The sequence below is a fragment of the Sebastes fasciatus genome, chromosome 7, assembly GCF_043250625.1.
Source record: "Sebastes fasciatus isolate fSebFas1 chromosome 7, fSebFas1.pri, whole genome shotgun sequence".
NCBI classification, from domain to species: Eukaryota; Metazoa; Chordata; class Actinopteri; order Perciformes; family Sebastidae; genus Sebastes; species Sebastes fasciatus.
This window is the reverse complement of record NC_133801.1, coordinates 11,879,606-11,898,879: the sequence shown is the minus strand read 5'-3', so window position 1 is coordinate 11,898,879 and position 19,274 is coordinate 11,879,606. Positions and strand designations below refer to the sequence as shown.

General features: G+C 40.4%; 1 protein-coding gene across 2 annotated transcripts in view; it reads left to right on the top strand.

Annotated features, from left to right (window-relative positions):
• dscamb (Down syndrome cell adhesion molecule b) overlaps positions 1–19,274 on the top strand; it is a 147,864-nt gene that overhangs the window by 113,352 nt on the left and 15,238 nt on the right. For both annotated transcript variants that reach the window (XM_074641597.1, XM_074641598.1), the window contains exons 12-26: positions 2,440–2,636; positions 4,388–4,484; positions 4,754–4,882; positions 5,539–5,706; positions 6,547–6,617; positions 7,872–8,115; positions 8,781–8,927; positions 10,473–10,628; positions 11,387–11,520; positions 11,777–11,930; positions 13,496–13,613; positions 13,733–13,899; positions 15,084–15,182; positions 16,628–16,816; positions 17,298–17,588. In XM_074641597.1, coding sequence (XP_074497698.1) covers positions 2,440–2,636; positions 4,388–4,484; positions 4,754–4,882; positions 5,539–5,706; positions 6,547–6,617; positions 7,872–8,115; positions 8,781–8,927; positions 10,473–10,628; positions 11,387–11,520; positions 11,777–11,930; positions 13,496–13,613; positions 13,733–13,899; positions 15,084–15,182; positions 16,628–16,816; positions 17,298–17,588 — 2,361 coding nt within the window. The remainder of the gene's footprint in view (positions 1–2,439; positions 2,637–4,387; positions 4,485–4,753; positions 4,883–5,538; positions 5,707–6,546; positions 6,618–7,871; positions 8,116–8,780; positions 8,928–10,472; positions 10,629–11,386; positions 11,521–11,776; positions 11,931–13,495; positions 13,614–13,732; positions 13,900–15,083; positions 15,183–16,627; positions 16,817–17,297; positions 17,589–19,274) is intronic.

The following is a 19,274-nucleotide window of genomic DNA, read 5'->3' as shown; positions in this document are numbered from 1 at the left end:
AAGCTGGAAACCTTCTAATAAACGTATGGTACTAAACACTGGCCTGTCTAATGTAAATATAGATTAGCTGACTGATCACTCAACATAGTCGATTCATTGTTCAAAGCTTCTCTAATCAGTATTTCTAACCATGGATCAAATGCGTGTAATGTAAAAGGAGTCACTCATATTTTAAAGTAGCTGGCAGCTGTTTTCGGTAAAAAAGCGTTAAAACCCACTGTACACTAAACTAAGTTAAGTGACTGGAGAGACAAATATTGCCCTCAGGAGCTGGTAAAGACCAAACCACATCTAAAAGGAGAGTGAATATTGGTCTCACATTTATCAGGTGGACACAAACAGGACTCCAAATTAATGTAAATATTGCTCCATAACTGCTGGATGTGTAAATAAATATACAACTGTTTGCTAACATGTCACCTCTATAGGGTGATAATATGTCAGTGCTGAGTTTATAGCATGGTTACGCTGCCCCCAAGTGGCCAAAATGTCAATTAATGTAGCTTTAAAGTCCCAGTGAAATGAAAAAATACACTTTCCCAGTTTTAATCCTGTGTTAATTGTTCATTCATCACAGGGAGTTGTGTGTGTGGAGCCAACAGTCCTCTGCTCTGCAGTTCCCGTATATCACGCTAAACTCTAAGCCAGCACCCTTTAAAACTTTTTTTCCAATCAAATGCACCATACAAATATTGCATTTCACTGTGAAAAACATTTGTTGATGTTGAAATACATTCTGCTCAATATTTTCTCAGTTATTGTAGTTTAAAATTGTCTGCCTTTTTCTGACCATCTGAAATCACAGCTCTTCAATTTTTTGTTTAGAGCCTGATTGTTGCACAACAACGATGACGTCCTGCCCGAAATAAAAGATTGGATTAGATTAGATTGTTTATTAGCCACACGACAAGGCCTGTGGAATTTGTTTTCGGTACAGTATGTTATTCTCTGCAGCACAAATGCATAAATGGACAACATCAGACAATCATGGTAATGTTTTCCTGACATATACCACAGACAAAAGTGTGAGACATAGCAGCAGAGCAGGTACTGGGGCAAGCCTCACAGCTGCCATCTTGTCTGAAGTGACAAAATAACAGAATATGAGTGCTGTTTGGGACGCAGTAGATTGAAGTTGCATTTGTTGCATGGAGCTTTGAATGGATTCCTACAAATTTCAATGTGCTTTGACTCACTCAGATTGCCTCAGGTTTATAAGCCATCACACAACTGGGAGAGATCAGATCATTTGAATAGTTTTACCTTGTTTTTTTATGATTCTTTTATTAAGATAATGTTCACATTGATAAAGATTAACATATTCATTCAGTCTGCTCAAACTGCAGAAGTTAATATGGAGTATTCCAGCTCAGGAGCTTCACACTTTAGAGATCATTATACTGTGAATAGCACCTGAAAGTCTCTGTGAGCGTCGGCTTCATGCCAGTAGAGAGAAAAAGACAGAATGAAAGAAAGTGTGAGTATGAGAACAGTGTGAGTGTGAGTACAGACTGAGAGTAGTCTGGGTGAGAGACACTCACAACAGATACTGAACAACACGCACACACACACACACACACACACACACACACACGCTAGATGTGTTGCTAATGAGCCTGGTGTGCGGTTACGCCGTAGAGCCAGACCGGCTCCACGCTCAGACCGATGGGAGTTCAGTCAGGAGTCACCACTTTCTTCTCCGTTCCTCCGCCTCTTCCTCAGAAAGCAGCACGTTACCGCTCGCTGTCATTATCAAAGCAGGCGCAGGCTTACCTGAAGGGCTCCGTTTCAATCTCTAAGTATTGTGGGAGACAGGTAGACTCAAACATGAGTTCAGGATGGTCCCTGGAGTGTTTTTTTTTTTGTTTTTTGTTTTTTTAAAGTTATTTTTTTGGGGACATTTTCCATTTTTTATTGACAGGACAGTGGATAGAGTCTTGAAAGGGGGGAGAGAGAGAGTGGATGCGGAAAGGGCCACAGGCCGGATTCAAACCCGGGCCGCCGCGGTCAGGACCAAGCCTTAATACATGGACGCCCGCTCTACCAACTGAGCTAACCCAGGCGCCCTCTGGAGTGTTTAAATGGTTGTCATAATTGTCAGAGAAAAAGAGAAAAAGGAGTTTTCTCGGTATCAGACAGGAAACACAGTTAGAGAATACACATGTGCTGTGTTTTTCAAATTATAATTTGATTTCTTTTACTTTGGAATAAAAAGCATGTGGCGCTATGAAAGCAATTATTTACAAAGTGGTCCTTGGTGGAAGGGGAAGAAGATATACTGATAAAAAAAGTAATATTTGATGTTCCTCTACTAACATCTTCTGCAGCAAATACGCATAAAGTGGCAAAGAAATGTTTTAACTGATTTTCTTATTTTCTTTTTCCTCTGTTCTTTCTATTCTTCCTCTCTTCTCCTGAACTTCTGTCTTCTCCATCCAGTCCCAGCTATGATCACCTCCTACCCCAACACCACTCTGGCTACGCAGGGCGAGGAGAAGAAGATGAGCTGCATTGCTCACGGGGAGAAACCCATCATGGTGCGCTGGGAGAAAGAGGAACGCATCATCAACCCGGAGACCAGCCGATACGTGGTCACCGTCAAAGAGGTGCCCGATGAAGTCGTCTCTACGCTGGTGGTAAGCACTCAGTATCACTGTCATTGCAAACATGCTTTCAATCTCGTTTTGGGAAGCGCACAACCTTCAGTCATTTAGGCAGGGATGAAGTATTTTTGTAGGCCAACCAGCAAGTTTGCATCACCCTGGTTCCCTCGACAAAAAGCCAATGAGATTTTTCCATTGGATTTCGGATTATTGCAGAAAATAAACTCTGTGGCAAACATACGTTTATGATACTTACACGTTTTGTTCAGCAAGACAATCTCCATAAATGAACACCAGCGTGAGCGGAAGTATACACAACGAGGCTGTAAAGATGGACGAGTCAGTGTGATGACGTTTAGTATTCTCATTTAGCTACTTGTTAGCAGCCGCCTATAAAAACTTCAGGATTCAGGAGCGGGATATTTATTGGTGTATTTTATATCGTAGAACAGAACTTTAAAATATTTTGAGATTCTGTTAACCACAGACCTAATTTCAGGTATCTAATTAAAAACCCATCGACTTCCAGTCGAAGTGCTAAAATTATAACTCATTTCCAGGTTTTAGGACTCATTCCTGTAGCTCTCTATACAGATGGAAAGCAGAGAGGGAGAAAGAGCAGGGAAAGCATGGCAAAAAAAAAAATCTATCTCGAAAACATTCACCACACTCTTAAAACTCTTAACGTATAAAATATTAAAGAGCTCCCTTTCAGTTAAGCATAATGGTTATTAAAACACAGTATGAATGAGTACATGTGTAATGCAGTATTGTAAATGTGTATGTGCCCTGAGATAATTTAGTAGGTTATGGGTAACTTCTGTATTTTTCAACCTGGACCCTACTTTCCCATTTTTTGGGTCTAACTGACTAATAGGGACAACGGTTTCTGAAATAGGTTCAGTATTGAGGGAGAGCACTGTAGACGGCAGATGCTATATTGGGGCAAGCTGGCACCGTCATTTACGTCTACTAGACTTGTTTTTGCTCTGACAGGCTCTGATTGTTATTATAAGTGTCTGACATTATGAAAAGAGTCTCGCTCAAGGAGAAGTCTCGTTCTGAAATCTGGCAAGGTGACGTTTGCCGGAAGACAACGGTGGAATAGTGGAATACATCCATGGTGGGAACACTGCGAGTGTTTGTTGTGTTGGAGTACAGAAAGCGTAGCTTAGTGTTATCTAAAAGATTTTAAATGTCATGGCTGAATATTTAGATGATGTTGAAAATGTGGATGAGGTCTTTGAATTCAATAGCCGCCATTTGAGCCAGAGTATACAGATATTCAGATTGCACAACAAAACTTCTCGTTGAGCGGGACTTGGACTCAATAACAAACAGACCAGATCAAGCGAAAGGTAAGAAAAACATGTTATTTCTCTCTAAGGTCCTTTTGATAATGTTGTCAGACAATTATAATAACAACCTGAGCCTGTCAGTGGCAAAAACAAGCACTTTTAGTGGACGTAACGTTACATTGACGCTGAGCAATTGCCCTCGCAGCTCGTTTTGCTGCAGCCGGTTACAGAGTTCTCCCTCAATACTGGACCAATTTAAAAAATTGTTGTCTCCATTAGTCACTAAGACTCAAAACATGGGAAAAGAGGTTGAAAAACACCAAAGTTACCCTTGAAATGTCCAACATAGGTCAGGAGGAAGTTGAGTCCACTGCCTGTCCTCCTTCTTCAAAAATCACTTAGCATGAAACATCATTTTAGACACCTGACTGCCTCTCTGCCTCTCTGCCCACCTTAACGTCCTGCATATGGTGTGTTTCTCTATAGATTATGCCAACCGTTCGTGAGGACTCCGGTTTCTTCTCCTGTCATGCCATCAACTCCTTCGGTGAGGACCGAGGCATCATACAGCTGACAGTGCAAGGTAAGACTCAGTTCAGCTTCTTCACTGGGTCTGTTTAGAAGAAATATCCCTCCAGGAGTAGTAAAGTTTTCTATCATTTATTGCTTAATTCATTCATTTATTAATTTAATTGCTGCACAGTGTGACTCCTGCTCTTTGCAGTCCTATCTGTAATCTCTCACTGGGGAAATCACAGACAGAGTAAAACCGATACGTCTGTCTGGTCTGCCGGTTCTATTTCAGGACTACTAACTGCTGTAACTCTGTTGTGTTCACACTTTTTTCCTCAGAACCACCCGACCCTCCAGAAGTGGAGATCCGGGAGGTTAAAGATCGGACCATCGCTCTCCGCTGGACCATGGGCTTTGACGGCAACAGCCCCATCACAGGATATGATATCGAGTGCAAGAACAAATCAGGTAGACACAAGTTGAAGAAATGATAGGTCACATACAAGCGGCAACCTCCAGTGCAACCTCCAAGTGCCAAAAACTGCAGTTCTTCGAATGGCCGCTTGAGACTGGCTCCAAAAGCGAGTCAATCCCCATAGACCCCCATGTTAAAATGCCCAACTTTACTGCAGAAATAAACATACCTGGTACAAAAAACGGTTTTGGTCTCTATGGCTAATGTACAGGGGGGACATTTTGATACAACTCACCCGTTTAATTTATATTAAGGCTTAAAGTTCAGCATAATGACAGCCGGAGCCATCCACTTTGAGGGTCGTGTCTAGAAGGTAACCCACAATTTGGGAAACTCACGCGGGATGGTTAAGGTTAGGCATTGACCTTGAATAGTTAAGGTTAAGATAGGTCATTGGGCAGCGAGCCTCACAAGAATTTGTGCATGTTTTTGCATGTTTTTGCAGGTTACCTTCTAGACACAACCCACTTTGAGCTTCATAACGGCTCTTCAGAAACCTCATGGAGAATACGTCCATATTTTATAAAGTCTATGGTTACATATCACGTCTATGTAACCTACTTTACAATGTGATTTCACAGCAGACAAGACATCCAGAAATGTTACTGTTCGTTCCTAACAGTCTATTCTCCTTCTCTGTTTCATCTAGCGTCATGGCTATCAGCCCAGGTGACAAAAGATGTGTCACCGCAGCTCAACCAGGCCACGATTATTGACCTCCACCCTTCTTCCACTTACAACATCCGCATGGTGGCCAAGAACATCATCGGCAACAGCAACCCTAGCAACGAGCTCACCATCACTACCGATGAAGCAGGTAACCGAGCTTCTCATGAGTCCTGTGGAAACACGGTAACATGACAATGCAATTTTACAGTTTGACCTAATTAGAGTATAAAGTTCATCGTATATTTACTGAAAAGGATCTGAACACTGCAAAGTAAGGAAATAAGGAGTAAGCCTACAGTCCAACTGGATTATTTTTCCTAGAACATAAAATAAAACTCCACTTTCTCCAAATCACACATTTTAATAACAGCCAAAATTAATTTGGCTGTTATTAACTTTACCCTGTCACCATGATTTATTAAAATACTTCAACTCTGCTCTGTAGAGGATCAGTCCGAATGCTGGTTCGAAAAGAAAGCTCCTCGTCTTTAGTGTCTATTTCCTCCTCCTGGCCCTCGAACCTGTTGAGTCATCTTGCCCATAATTATTTTATGGTTGTTTGAAATGGAGGCCATCATCTTTTATATCTGGGGAAACAGATCAGTTCACTGTTGCTTTTAGTCGGCTCTATCAGTGTTCACTTATCTTCTATTGCCCATAATGATCCCCCCACAGGCATACCAGCACATTAAAACGCCCCATTTTACCGGATTCATTGCTAAAATAAAGTCATAAACTTCAAATTAAATAAAACATGTATCATTTCTCACATTATTTTAAAGGTTAAAGTTGATGAAGATTTTTTTAATTATCGTTAAGTTGAGGTGGAAGCTGTGAGGTGCTTGAATGAGAGAGAGCATGAAGGGAGATACATTCTTAACTCAACAGCACCATCTAGTGAAACTGAATGGGATAGAAAGTGACGGATCATCTCTTCCATTGTAAACACAAGCTTGCAGTCATATTGGATGATGTGCTTTATTTGCAGCTCCTGACGGCCCGCCACAGGATGTCATTCTGGATCCCACCTCCCCACAGAGCATCAAAGTCTCCTGGAAGGTAGAGTCCAAACTTTGTGTGTATTACTGATGAGCTGCGCGGCTCTGAAATAGATATTATGAATTAAACATTAAAGGGTTAAAGAAACACAAAGAAATGTATTTTTTTCTTTCTGCAGAGGTTTGTTTCATAATATATGAATGTACTTGTAAATCTGAGACTTTGGACTGTTAAACTACATTCTGGATCAGTAGCTACAAATTATAGTAATAATATGAATCAACTTTCTTTATACAGCACTTTCCAAAACAAAGTTACAAAGCACTTTACAAGATAGAAATAGCAGACAAACAATAATAAAACAATTTAAAATAGTTTAAAAGTTATTAAATATTTAGCAGAGGAGCTACTTGTCAGAAAAAGTACAATAAGTAAAATAAAACAATATAAAATAATTAAAATAATCATCCTCAAAAGTTAAGAGAATGCCTTTGTATACAGATACAAGTGAAAATTCAGGCCACAAATCCTGTGAAAGCACACTTACAGAAATGTGCTTTTAAATAAGATAATACGATTTAATTAATAAGATACAGTATATCTGTTTATTTTGATTTTATCATTTTATTTGGACCCCACAAAGGCTAGCAGCCACTTTGTGAAGGCTAATTTGGATCTGAAAAAGGAATAAATAAATGAAAGGTGGCTGAAAATGCTAGCAAACTTAGAAGGAGCAACAGTGACTTAAAACGTTTGTGTACAATAGTCAGTTATTGTTTATAACCAGTGGTAGATTGAAGCTAATTATTTGGTCATGCTTGTTTATAAATAAATTAAATTGACAGACGTTGAGTAATACAATTTCATATGCAAATGATAAAATTAAGCTGCATTACGGTTCCTTGCTTCCTTGCAACATCCAATATATCTATTTTCTGGTAAAAAAAAATAAGAAAACTCTGACTGTCCAGCTTACTTTTAAAGGAAGTCCTTACCTTACAATCAAAGTGCTTCGGATGTTTTCCAGACTGCCATCTGATATAAAGGACTTCCTTTAAAAGTAAGCTGGACAGTCATTGTGTTCTTCCTTTTACTTGACTGCTTGTCCTATCTTTGAAGAGCACCTGTGTTTTTACTTCAACGTTATCAACACCAAGTTTCTTGACCCAGTGCAGCTCTCCCTATTTTTCTCCATTATCAATTTTCAGTTTACTATAGATTTGGTATTTAATGTTTGAGTAGTTTGTGTGAGTTATGGTTTTCTAACTGTTTCCTCTCCTCCTCCTCTTCCTCCTCCTCCTCCTCGTTCTGCAGCCTCCCCAGAGACACCTGCAGAACGGTGTGATCCGCGGCTTCCAGGTGGGCTACAGGGAGTACAGCCCCGGTGGGAGCCACCAGTTCACCATCATCAGCCTGGACACCACCGGAGACACCACGGAGAGCATCCTGCTGGACAACCTGAAGAAGTTCACTCAGTACAGCGTGGTGGTGCAGGCCGCTAACAGGGCAGGCACCGGGCCGTCCTCACAGCAGGTCGTCTGCAAAACACTGGAGGACGGTAAGGAAGTGTTATATATGTGTTACAATAATTGTCCAAGTGTCCAAGTCCATGTGTCCCTGCTGAGGATCTTGTAATTAGTTTATTGGGATGTTTATATCACCACATCTATTTTTTATTTTGTGGACTACTTGATGTTTGACTAGTTGTTTTGAACCACATCTCTTCTGGCCTTTTAGATGCAATGGGTCTTAACAAAAAGCTCTAACATATTCTTGTGAAAAGGCTTCCCTCTACTGGACATTTATTAAATTACATCAGAGAAACAGACGCTTAATCTTCAGCACTATTCTGCCAAAGTCTGTGATTAAAGAGGACATGTAGGCTGATTTTACAAAATATAGAGTTTTATTTTTACTTAAAATGGTCTACTGTTTATTCACAATAAAATCATAAATTGGAATACTTTTTCATTTATACTTTCTCCAACTAAATCTACCTGCTTCACAAAAATACCAAATGTTTTTAACATGCTGAACACTGATGTAGTGACTTTAATAATCTTTTGCATTTGACAACATTAATATATTTTGTTTTTTTAAGATTTTTTCACTCGGAGTAATCATCAGGGCTGTTTGAGGATGCAGTTGTCATTGTTTATGAAATCTTAAGCCGCTAAAACATTCAACAATTTTAGAATTAAACACCCCTTGTGTCTCTCTTAGTGCCGTCTCGGTCTCCTGAAAACGTCCTGGCCGTGGCGAAGTCACCAGAGGTCATCTCTCTCTCCTGGATGCCGCTGCCCAGAGAGGCTCTCAATGGAAACCTGCAGGGATACAGAGTCATCTACTGGGCCAACCTGCCTGACGGAGGTACGAACATCAACACTCCCAAACACTGAGAGGATTTATTGATCCATGCAGTTTACTTGCCATTTAAGTCCACACTTTACATCATCTGATTGTCTTTCATTGCTGTTGCTTGTCATGGTTCATCCACTAGGGGAAGCTGTGGTGTTACATGTAATATGCTGTTGTGAGTTGGAGAAGTGGTGTGCGTTCCAATAGCTATACTGCCATACCATTTAGTATGCCAGAAAAAGATTATGCATGTCCCAATTCATAGTATGTCGAATGCAGTATGTCAAAAAAAAACAGGATGTCCTACTGCATCCGGTCGTGTTTCGCAGGATGCAAGCCAGCATGCTTTTCTGGCTATTCTGACCCACAATCCTTTGCATATTGCATGCAACAGTACGTACTTTGTAAGGGCAGCTGCAGTATGTACTAAAAGTGCAAAGAAAAAGTATGCGATTTGGAACGTAGCCGTGGTGTAACCTGGATAATTCAAGTTGTCTTTGTGTTTTTTGTGTGTGTTTTCTTCTTAGAATTTAGCAAAATGTTTAGATATAAACAGTTATTTCCTGATAAATGACAATTGATCTCTGTATAGGACAATTGTAGCACATTCACCACTCCACAGTATCTACTTAGGATTGTCCTCAACCAAAGAAATCCTTGGTCCACTAACACTCACTCGATTTTGTCGACTAATCGAGTAGTTGATTTAGTCAACAGATTTGTGAAACTGAGTTTCTCCACAAAGAATCACACAAAAGCACCACTTGTGTTTACCAGAGATGTGCTTATAAGTTTCTTAAAAATAAATCGTTCAGCATGAAAAAAGCAGAAAAACACGACTAATCGACTAAAGAAATTTTAGTCGACTGAGACCAAAACGAGCGATTAGTCGACTAATCGACTAAGAGGGGGCAGCCCTCGTATATCTGACTATTTTCACCAACTTATTTGCACTTAAAATATACATTTTTTATCTAGATTTTAATTTACATACTGGATGAACAACATCTGATTTTCAACAATTCGTTCCACATTACATTATGAGATGATTGTTCAACAGTGGAAATACAAAGTCTGCATTGCACAGAGGGAATATTTGCGGTTCCTGTGTTTTTCCCCTGAATGTATACCCGGCTGTATAGCAGTGATCGAACCCTGCAGTCTGGCTGGTCTCCATCAATAATTCACAGTGCAATAAGTCAGTGAGGCCCATTGCCTCAGCTCTGAGTGACAGGACACGAGGGAGTAGAGGAGAGGAGAGAGGAATCAGGGCAGTAATGAAAAGTAAAGTCCCTTAATGCCGGATTTTTTTTAGTTAAAATACCTCATTATACAGAGGAGTGCTTCCCATACATTATCTTTACTGTACATTCATCCATACATCGATTGTCTCAGGAGACTGGAGTAAAGTTTTAGCTTTCACCACAGGTAACAAATATTTGGATAACTTTTGAATGAACTGTTGTTGGTATTAGTATTCATAACAATCACACTTCGCTGCACCATACCTCTGTAGTGATACCCAGGCTTATAAATGTGTCTCCTCTCTTGTGTCAGAACTGGGAGAAATCAGGAACATGACCCACAATCAGCCGTCTCTGGAGCTGGACGGTCTGGAGAAGTACACCAACTACAGCATCCAAGTCTTAGCCTTTACCAACGCTGGAGACGGTGTCCGCAGTGAACAGATCTACGTCCGCACGAAAGAGGATGGTATGATTCATTAACAGAAACAACACACTCACATTGATCTTCACCCTACTGTAAATCTTACTAGTGTTGGCATTTTAATCATTTAACCCAATGCTTATTCAAGTTCTTACTTGTAAATCTGGTTGGACTTGCTACTGAAAAACAAGTAGCACAAAAACAAAGGACTAAAGTACGGCTGCGACTAACGATTTTCTTCAATGTCGATTATTTTTTGATAAATTGATTAGTTGTTTAGTCTATAAAATGGTGAAAAATGTCGATCAGTGTTTCCCAAAGCCCAAGATGACGTCCTCAAATGTCTTGTTTTGTTCACAACTCAAAGATATTCAGTTTACTGTCATAGAGGAGTAAAGAAACCAGAACATTTTTACATTTAAGAAGCTGGAAACGGAGAATTTTTACTTTTTTTTCTTTAAAAATTACTCAAACTGATTAATCGATTATCAAAATAGTGGGCGATTAATTTAATAGTTGACAACTAATCGATTAATTGTTGCAGCTCTAGACTAAAGTCAAGGTTACATGATGCTGTGTAGTGGAGGAATAGTTATTAACCTCTTATAACACAAACATTTCATGACCTTTTCAGGATTGTATAAAGCAAATTGGGGAAATTTGGTCTGCTTTACGGTGATAATACATCACGCTTTTAGTGTGATTTATATGTATGGCAATACGTACTAAAACTTCATATTCATGCATATTCAGTATGTTTATCTTGGCTCCTCTAAGCCCAACACTGCTCTCCTCTTCCACAGTTCCTGGTCCTCCAGCGGGAGTTAAAGCTGCAGCCTCCAGCAGCTTTGTGGTGTTTGTGTCCTGGCTGCCTCCGCTCAAACTCAACGGCATCATCAGGAAATACATCGTCTTCTGCTCTAACCTGCATCCGATGGTAATAGCATTTGTATACCAAAAGATTGTCAGTGATCTCTTTCAGATTTCAGTTTGTCACAGCCGGTACAGAGATTGTGGTCAAGAGTGGTGCAAACATTTAAACGTGGAATGCTGCTACAGGAAGCTTTGAATCAAACCATCTGTATGTTATGAAAAGCCAATATGATAGTTTTCTGTTCACACATGTCATTTCTCTGGACTTCACTGCTGCTGCCCAATGATACATTAATCTCTCCTCTCTCTCCGTTTTGCAGGTGATGAGCGAGTTTGAGGCGTCTCCAGATGCGTATTTCTACAGGATCCCCAATCTGGCTCGAAACAGACAGTACAGTATCTGGGTGGTGGCTGTGACGGCTGCTGGTCACGGCAACAACAGTGAGAAGATCACAGTGGAGCCTCTGGCCAAAGGTACACCACCCTAACAAAGCTGGCCCCACAATTACCTTTGATATTGTTTAGATTCATACAGTTAGGGGCCGTGTCCACCAAAGCGTTTTTTCCCAGCTGAAAATGCCCAGCTGGGAGCACTAGAGAGCGCTTTGGAGGCACTGCATCTAGTTACCATGATACGGAATATCTCAGCTTGCTCTGGATGAAGGCAAGGCTGAGTATGATCGTTCGGTTCAGATTCAGATTCAAATTCAGATCAACTTTATTATTCCACACAGGGAAATTAGTTTGGTACAGTGCTCCAAACATGAGGACAACATAAAGTCCACAGTAAAATCAATAAAAACAATAGCATAACATAAACACGAAGACCACAACATACTCATATTAAAACACATTTGATCACGCCTTTTTCAGCTGTCGGCGACCTGAAAAAAACGACAAACATGCAGCGCTTGCGCAGAATAGACTCTCAGCGCCTTGTCACACTGCTGCCGTTTTTATTACAGTGGAAATACTTGGCGCTCCAATTGCAAAGCATTAGAAAAATATGCTGGCCTCAGGAAAAACAACGCCTTGGTGGACACGGCCCCTTATTGTAATCCAAAGCATTATTAATAATAAGTAGAGAGCATTTTTGTAGTTGAATTGTATGAAATGTAGGGCTGTCAAAGATAACCCGTTAACTCAAATTTGTCTTAACGCCACTAATTTCTAATGCATTAATGCAGATCCTGGCATCATATGAAACTAAAAAACCTAAGGAATCCATTGGTACCAACCATGTTATACTAGCTTGTCATGAAGGAGGTTAAATAACGTTCCAAAGGTACACTAAATTTTGTTGAGGAAAAACTGGCATGGCCATTTTCAAAGGGGTCCGTTGACCTCTGACCTCAAGATATGTGAATGAAAATGGGTTCTATGGGTACCCACAAGTCTCCCCTTTACAGTCATGCCAACTTTATGATAATCACATGGAGTTTGGGGCAAGTCATAGTCAAGTCAGTACACTGACACACTGACAGCTGTTGTTGCCTGTTGGGCTGCAGTTTGCCATGTTATGATTTGAGCATATTTTTTATGCTAAATACAGTACCTGTGAGGGTTTCTGGACAATATTTGCAATTATTTTGTGTTGTTAATTGATTTCCAATGATAAATATATACATATATTTACATAAAGCAAGCATATTTGCCCACTCCCATGTTGATAAGAGTATTAGATACTTGACAAATCTCCCTTTAAGGTACATTTAGAACAGATAAAATATGTGTGATTAACTTGCGATTAATTCATGTTTACAGTAACATACTTAAAAGTGTGTTGATAATAACAGTGTGGATGTTTATTGTCATTAAAATATTGGTTTTCATTAAGGTATAAATGCATAGTTCAAAAGTGAACATGTAATGTTATCAAGGACCCTTTTTAGGCAACGATAACTGATACGAAGGATATGTGTTTACCACATTAAGGGATTTGTAAACCTGTGTCTTATTTTCTTGACAGTTGATGAAAGAGTAATTTATTCAGACTACCAACCTAGTTGTGTGTTTGTGTATGTTCGTGTGTGTTTTAGCTCCAGCCAGGATTCTGACCTTCAATGGGACAGTGACCACTCCCTGGATGAAGGACATTGTTTTACCATGCAAGGCTGTTGGAGACCCGCCTCCTACCATCAAGTGGCTCAAGGGAAAGTAAGTCACACACAAACAATCATGTAGTGCTGCTCAGCACAGAGAGAATATCAAACAATGTAATGGCTTTTCATCTTGGCCTATAGTAATACAGTAATAAACACTGTTTCTGTCTTCAGCACTAATGGAACTCCTACACCCGTCCTTGTGGATGGTCGTCGTAGTGTCCATGGCAACGGCAGCTTCATCATCCGCACGGTGAAAGCAGAGGATTCTGGGAACTACAGCTGTGTGGCCAGCAACAACTGGGGGTCAGATGAGATCACGCTCAACCTGCAGGTCCAAGGCAAGTAGTCGTTGAGCAAACATTAAAGAGACTTAATGTGGACAATTAACAATATAATGGAATATAATTCAGTGAGGCTCTCAGGAATTCTGTATTGCTTTCAAATATTTATTCTCCTCTAGATAAACCTTTCTCATTTAATGTTATCTCTGCTGACACAACACACATCCAGGCATGATGTACTCTTCCCTCCTTTTATGTGTCTTTTGTTTGGGAAGAAACCTCTGGACTTTAACAGCTCATATGTGCTTCAGCAAGATTTCTGTTCAAAACTTTCTGCATATTCAAAACATAACACACCATATCTGTGTTCTCTGAGAACTCGTAATATTTTGAGAACAAGGTCATATTACGAGAATAAAGGCCTTACACACAGGTAGCGTTTTTTTCGCACGTCAGTATATTTTTTCAAACTGTTGTATTTGTCGTCATTTTTTCCGGAACGAAGCCAATTCGCACCACAAGTAAAGGCATCAACCAGTCACATGCTGAACCGGTTGAGTTGCGCCTATATTTATGAAACAACAACACGGAGGCTCTGTATTTCTAACCAAATCGGCAAACTCTATTACTCCTTTCAACCAGTGCATACCAGATCCTTCTGTTCTTACCTTTCACAATTAAAGCTTTAGATATATAAAAGTTGCAGGTGAGTATTTTGCATTTTCATGTCGTTAATTTGTCGTAAAGTCGTAATTTAATGAGAAAAAAGTCATAATATTTTAAAAATCTACCTGCCCTGTACTCTGCTGTGCATTACGTTATTGCTCTGCTGATATGGTAGTATCCCCCTCAGGTCGACTCTCTTTGGATGAGACAAAGTTTAGGGGAAGCAGCTCTGCGCTGCTCTTCATCAGAGTTTGAAAACCGAAACCGAAAACCAAGAACAAAAGTGATTTGTCGTGTATTTTCGTACACAGAGCCATTAGTAACTTGATGGTGTCTGAACTTGAAAAAGCTGTTAGGTTGTATGATATTTCTTAGCCCACCAGATCTCTCATCGCAAAGGTTTCTGCCCTGTATCTATCATAAAAAGCTCAGGTAAAAAGAAACAAAAAGACAGAGAACAAAACATCCTCAACAAACGGTCATTGCAACCTGTCCAGGACTGTGTCCCAACACAGAGAGACACGAGGCAGTTTAATACAAATACTAACCATGCAGTGAACTTTGTTTGCCCTCAGTCCCTCCAGACCAGCCGCGCCTCACAGTTACCAAGACGACCACCACATCAATCACATTGTCATGGATACCTGGAGACAACGGAGGGAGCTCCATCAGAGGTGAGAGCGACACACACACATACAGCAAATTAATCTGAAACAGCACTGTGGACAGTTTCATCATTTCATAATGTACATAAACACAAATGTGCTTAAACTACATACATTGTCCTTTATATAAAAAAAGGAGTCAGCTCCATTCAGCTCCCTGTGATGACCAATGTCACCTCCTCCTCCTTTCCTCTGGTCTAACATTCCTGTTTCTCATTATCCGGTGGTTCGGCCTGAATACTCGAGTCCTAAAAGGTAGATTAAAAAGCAGCAGGGGAAGATTAGGAGTGTTTAAGTGAAAGATTAAAGCGCTCCATCTTAAAGAAAGCCCAATCACAGAGAGACTATCTGTGGTGATTCATCATCGCTCCTGATCGTCTGCTCCCGTCTTTAGAGTTGCACTCACTGTAAAAGCTGTTCATGACTCCTGCTCTGTGATATTTGTTTTTGCTTCCCTGCTCACGGCTTCATCCATCACCAGAATACACACACCTCAGTTTACCACTGTCTATTTTTAGCCAGGCTTGCAGCGCGCTCTAGGGAAGGCAATGTTGGTCTGTCCTCAGACTGTCACCCCGACACTTTTGTCCCAATAACTAGAACTGAACAACTGAATGATTGGATGGCTTGCCATGAAATTCAGTACAGAAATGCATGGTGCCCTGAGGATGAATCTTTTCATGACTTTTTATTTAAAGCCACCAAAAAACGTCAACACGTTCCACATATTCAACATTTATTTACTTTCTCCATTTTACTAAAACCACTGGTGGTGGAATTACTCAGATATTTTACTTAAAAGTAAAAGTAGTAATACCACTGTGTAAAAATACTCTGTTACAAATAAAAGAACCTAAGTAAAATATAAAAGTATTAACATCAAAATATACTTTCAGTATCAAAAGTAAATTTTTAGAATAGCCTATTTTATAATAATATATTATAATTATTGATTTATTGATGTGTACATAACTTTAATATACCAGTTCAATAATTTTAATTTAATTATATTTATTCCATATATATTACTTTATATCATTTACTATTACTTTTTGTATCCTAATTTATTTGTTGATTCAATTTTGTATTCTTAATCTGAATCTAGAGAGTAAACTTAAAAGATAAATGTAGACTTCATTTTCATTAATTTAGTCTTCAAATTAAATGTTGTCTTACATCCACTAATAATTAAAAGGTGCACTCAAATGTAAGTTCCTAAAGTCGCTATATTTAGAGAGAAAATCGCAAAGTCGGCAACACTGACAGTCCGTCGCTTCACGCCTCCCTCCAAAGCCACTCCCCCAAAACTATCATTGTTTTTTTTTTGTCAGAGCATTTGATTTATTAATTGCTGTCGGGATGTAATGAGAATTACAACTAATATAAAATCATTACCAGCCCTGTCTCTAAAGTACAGTATTCTGTGTAATAACGTTTTAAATCCTGTGTCCTAGGTTACATCCTGCAGTACTCGGAGGACAACAGTGAGCAGTGGGGCAGTTTCCCCATCAGCCCCAGTGAACGTTCGTACCGTCTGGAGAACCTGAAGTGCGGCACCTGGTACAAATTCACCCTGACGGCCCAGAATGCAGTGGGGCCTGGGCGCATCAGTGAGATCATTGAAGCTAAGACCCATGGGAAAGGTAGGGAACTGAATTTGTCTGCTACAGTTTAAGTTTCCAGTCTCGATGCAGCGCTGTGATGACAACTAATCATGTTGTTTCATGAAGATAAGTCATTCATGGGAGTCATGTTCCCAAACCTATATTGCAATTTTCTCAAATAACTCTGGAGGTAGAATGAATGAAAGTAGGTAAGGGAATATTTTCTTTTCTCAGCCACTGACATTTGATGACATGATATGATTTTGTGTCATTGATCATAAAAAACTCATAACTCAAAGCTCACATAAAGCCCACAAAATAGTGGCAAATTTCAGAGGAAACATGATTATATTCCTCTGTACCTCAGTGCTGGTTGACTTGTGTTCATGCATTATTTGACTTGAGCTTAATAAAAGTTTCAAGTTGGTCGACTGAGAGACAAACTGTGAACTTAAACTGTGAAATGTTGATCATCTTTTCCAAGATGCAGCTTCACTCTCTCTCTCTCTCGTCTCCTCAGAACCGCAGTTTGCCAAAGAACACGAACTCTTCACCAGCATCAACTCCACCAGGGCCCGGCTCAACCTGGTTGGCTGGAACAACGGCGGCTGTCCAATCACCTCCTTCATACTGGAGTACCGAGCGGTGGAATCGGCCACCTGGACCACTGCCCAGCGCACATCGCTGACCAAGAGCTACATTCTGTACGACTTGCAGGAGGCGACCTGGTACGAACTGCAGATGAAGGTCACCAACAGCGCCGGCTCAGCAGAAAAGAGGATCACCTTCGCTACTCTCAATGCTGACGGAAGTGAGTTTGGATTAAACAGATTGTCACAGAGTTGCACGGATAGCGAGGATCATTGGATCAGGACGGAAGTATAAGTAGTGACTCAGGAGTAATTTAAGAATCATCATCATAACATTGAGATTAGAAAACCTCTTTAAGTGAGACCTAGGCAAGACAGGGTCAAATAGCATCCAACACATTACAAGACATCAAATCACAGCTGCAACAATAGGTACGACAAAAAAACATTACATCTTAGAGGGGCAGCATTTTGGTCACGTGTTTGTCAGTTAATTGAAGCAACTGCAGCTTACTTCTCGCTTCCGTCTCACTTCCAACGGGGGATTCCCAGTAAGATCCAGTGTAGTGGTGCAGCAGGGGAAAAATAACTGTGGGGTGATATTACTTTCTGATTTGTTGAGTGAGTATCTTGATGGCATCAGCTGGAACAAACGACCAGGCTGCTGCACATGTAAAATGAACTTGACTTTGACATTATTATCAGATTTATTTTGAGTGCCGTGGTGGCCTACCTGGTAAAGTGGGCGCCCCATGTATCAAGGCTGAGTCCTTACCGCAGCGACCCAGTGTTTGAATCCGACCTGTGGCCTTTTGCTGCATGTCATTCCCCTTTTTCTCTCTCCCCCTATCATAACTATCACTGTCACTATCATTAAAAGGCATAAAAGCCCCAGATTTATTTACTTATTAATCAAAGGTGCCGGAACGCCGCAGTTAACAGTGGCGCCACCTTTATTGCAACTGTTGGGGGCAGTAGTGTTTCTGCATGAGGTACCACTCTGCAGTAACTCTGCAGTATGTGCTTTAAGAGTATTTGTGATTAAGACAGTTTTGTCTGCCTTTGAGCAAAATTGACAGGTATCCTGATTCTAAGAAAACAGGGACGGTCTTCAGATTCTCCACGGGACCACGGTGTAGCTTTATTTGCCTCTGGCTACAGATTGTGTCAGTCACACACAAAGGAGGTGTATAAGCTGTAAGGAAGGATAGGAGCTGTGTGGTACACTCCAGACTATTCATTAATTTCCTTTGAAGGGTTTTGCTGAGACGTGTTAGCTGCCTGTCAGGATGTTATGTGTGAATGTGTGTGTGTGTGTGTGTGTGTGTGTGTGTGTGTGTGTGTGTGTGTGTGTGTGTGTGGTGCTGGGGGGGGGCTGTTTGTATGGATGTTATTGTCAGTATGACAGCGGGTCTATAGCTCAGCTGCAGCAGCAGCAGCCCAGGAGACTAAAAGCACATATTCAGTCTCCTACAAACGTGGCGCCCCAGCTTCAATCAGCCACAGGCGTCTCTGCTGTGACCAAGGAAAAAAATATATTGTAAAAGTGAAATTAAGGAAAGGGAAGGCAGTGATCCAGTTCCTGTGAACGACAAAATAATCAAGCTATATTAATAAAGCTGCGGTGGGTCTGACTCCACCGACCGATCAGGGTTTGCATGTAAATGTGTTTATCTGTCTATACATCATGTGTTGGCCCTCTCTACGATAAACCCAGACTGCTGCGAAAAACAAATGGGTGAATGGCTAATAACACTGGTTAATAAGCTCAAGTTAGAGGCTAATAAAAGACCTGAATTACTTTTCTAATGTGTTTAGAACAGCCAGATTAGCTTTTTTAAATTGTAGATCAACTAGAAGAAATGCAGTTTAAGGGATTTATCCCTTCTTTTTTACAGTTCAAGGAT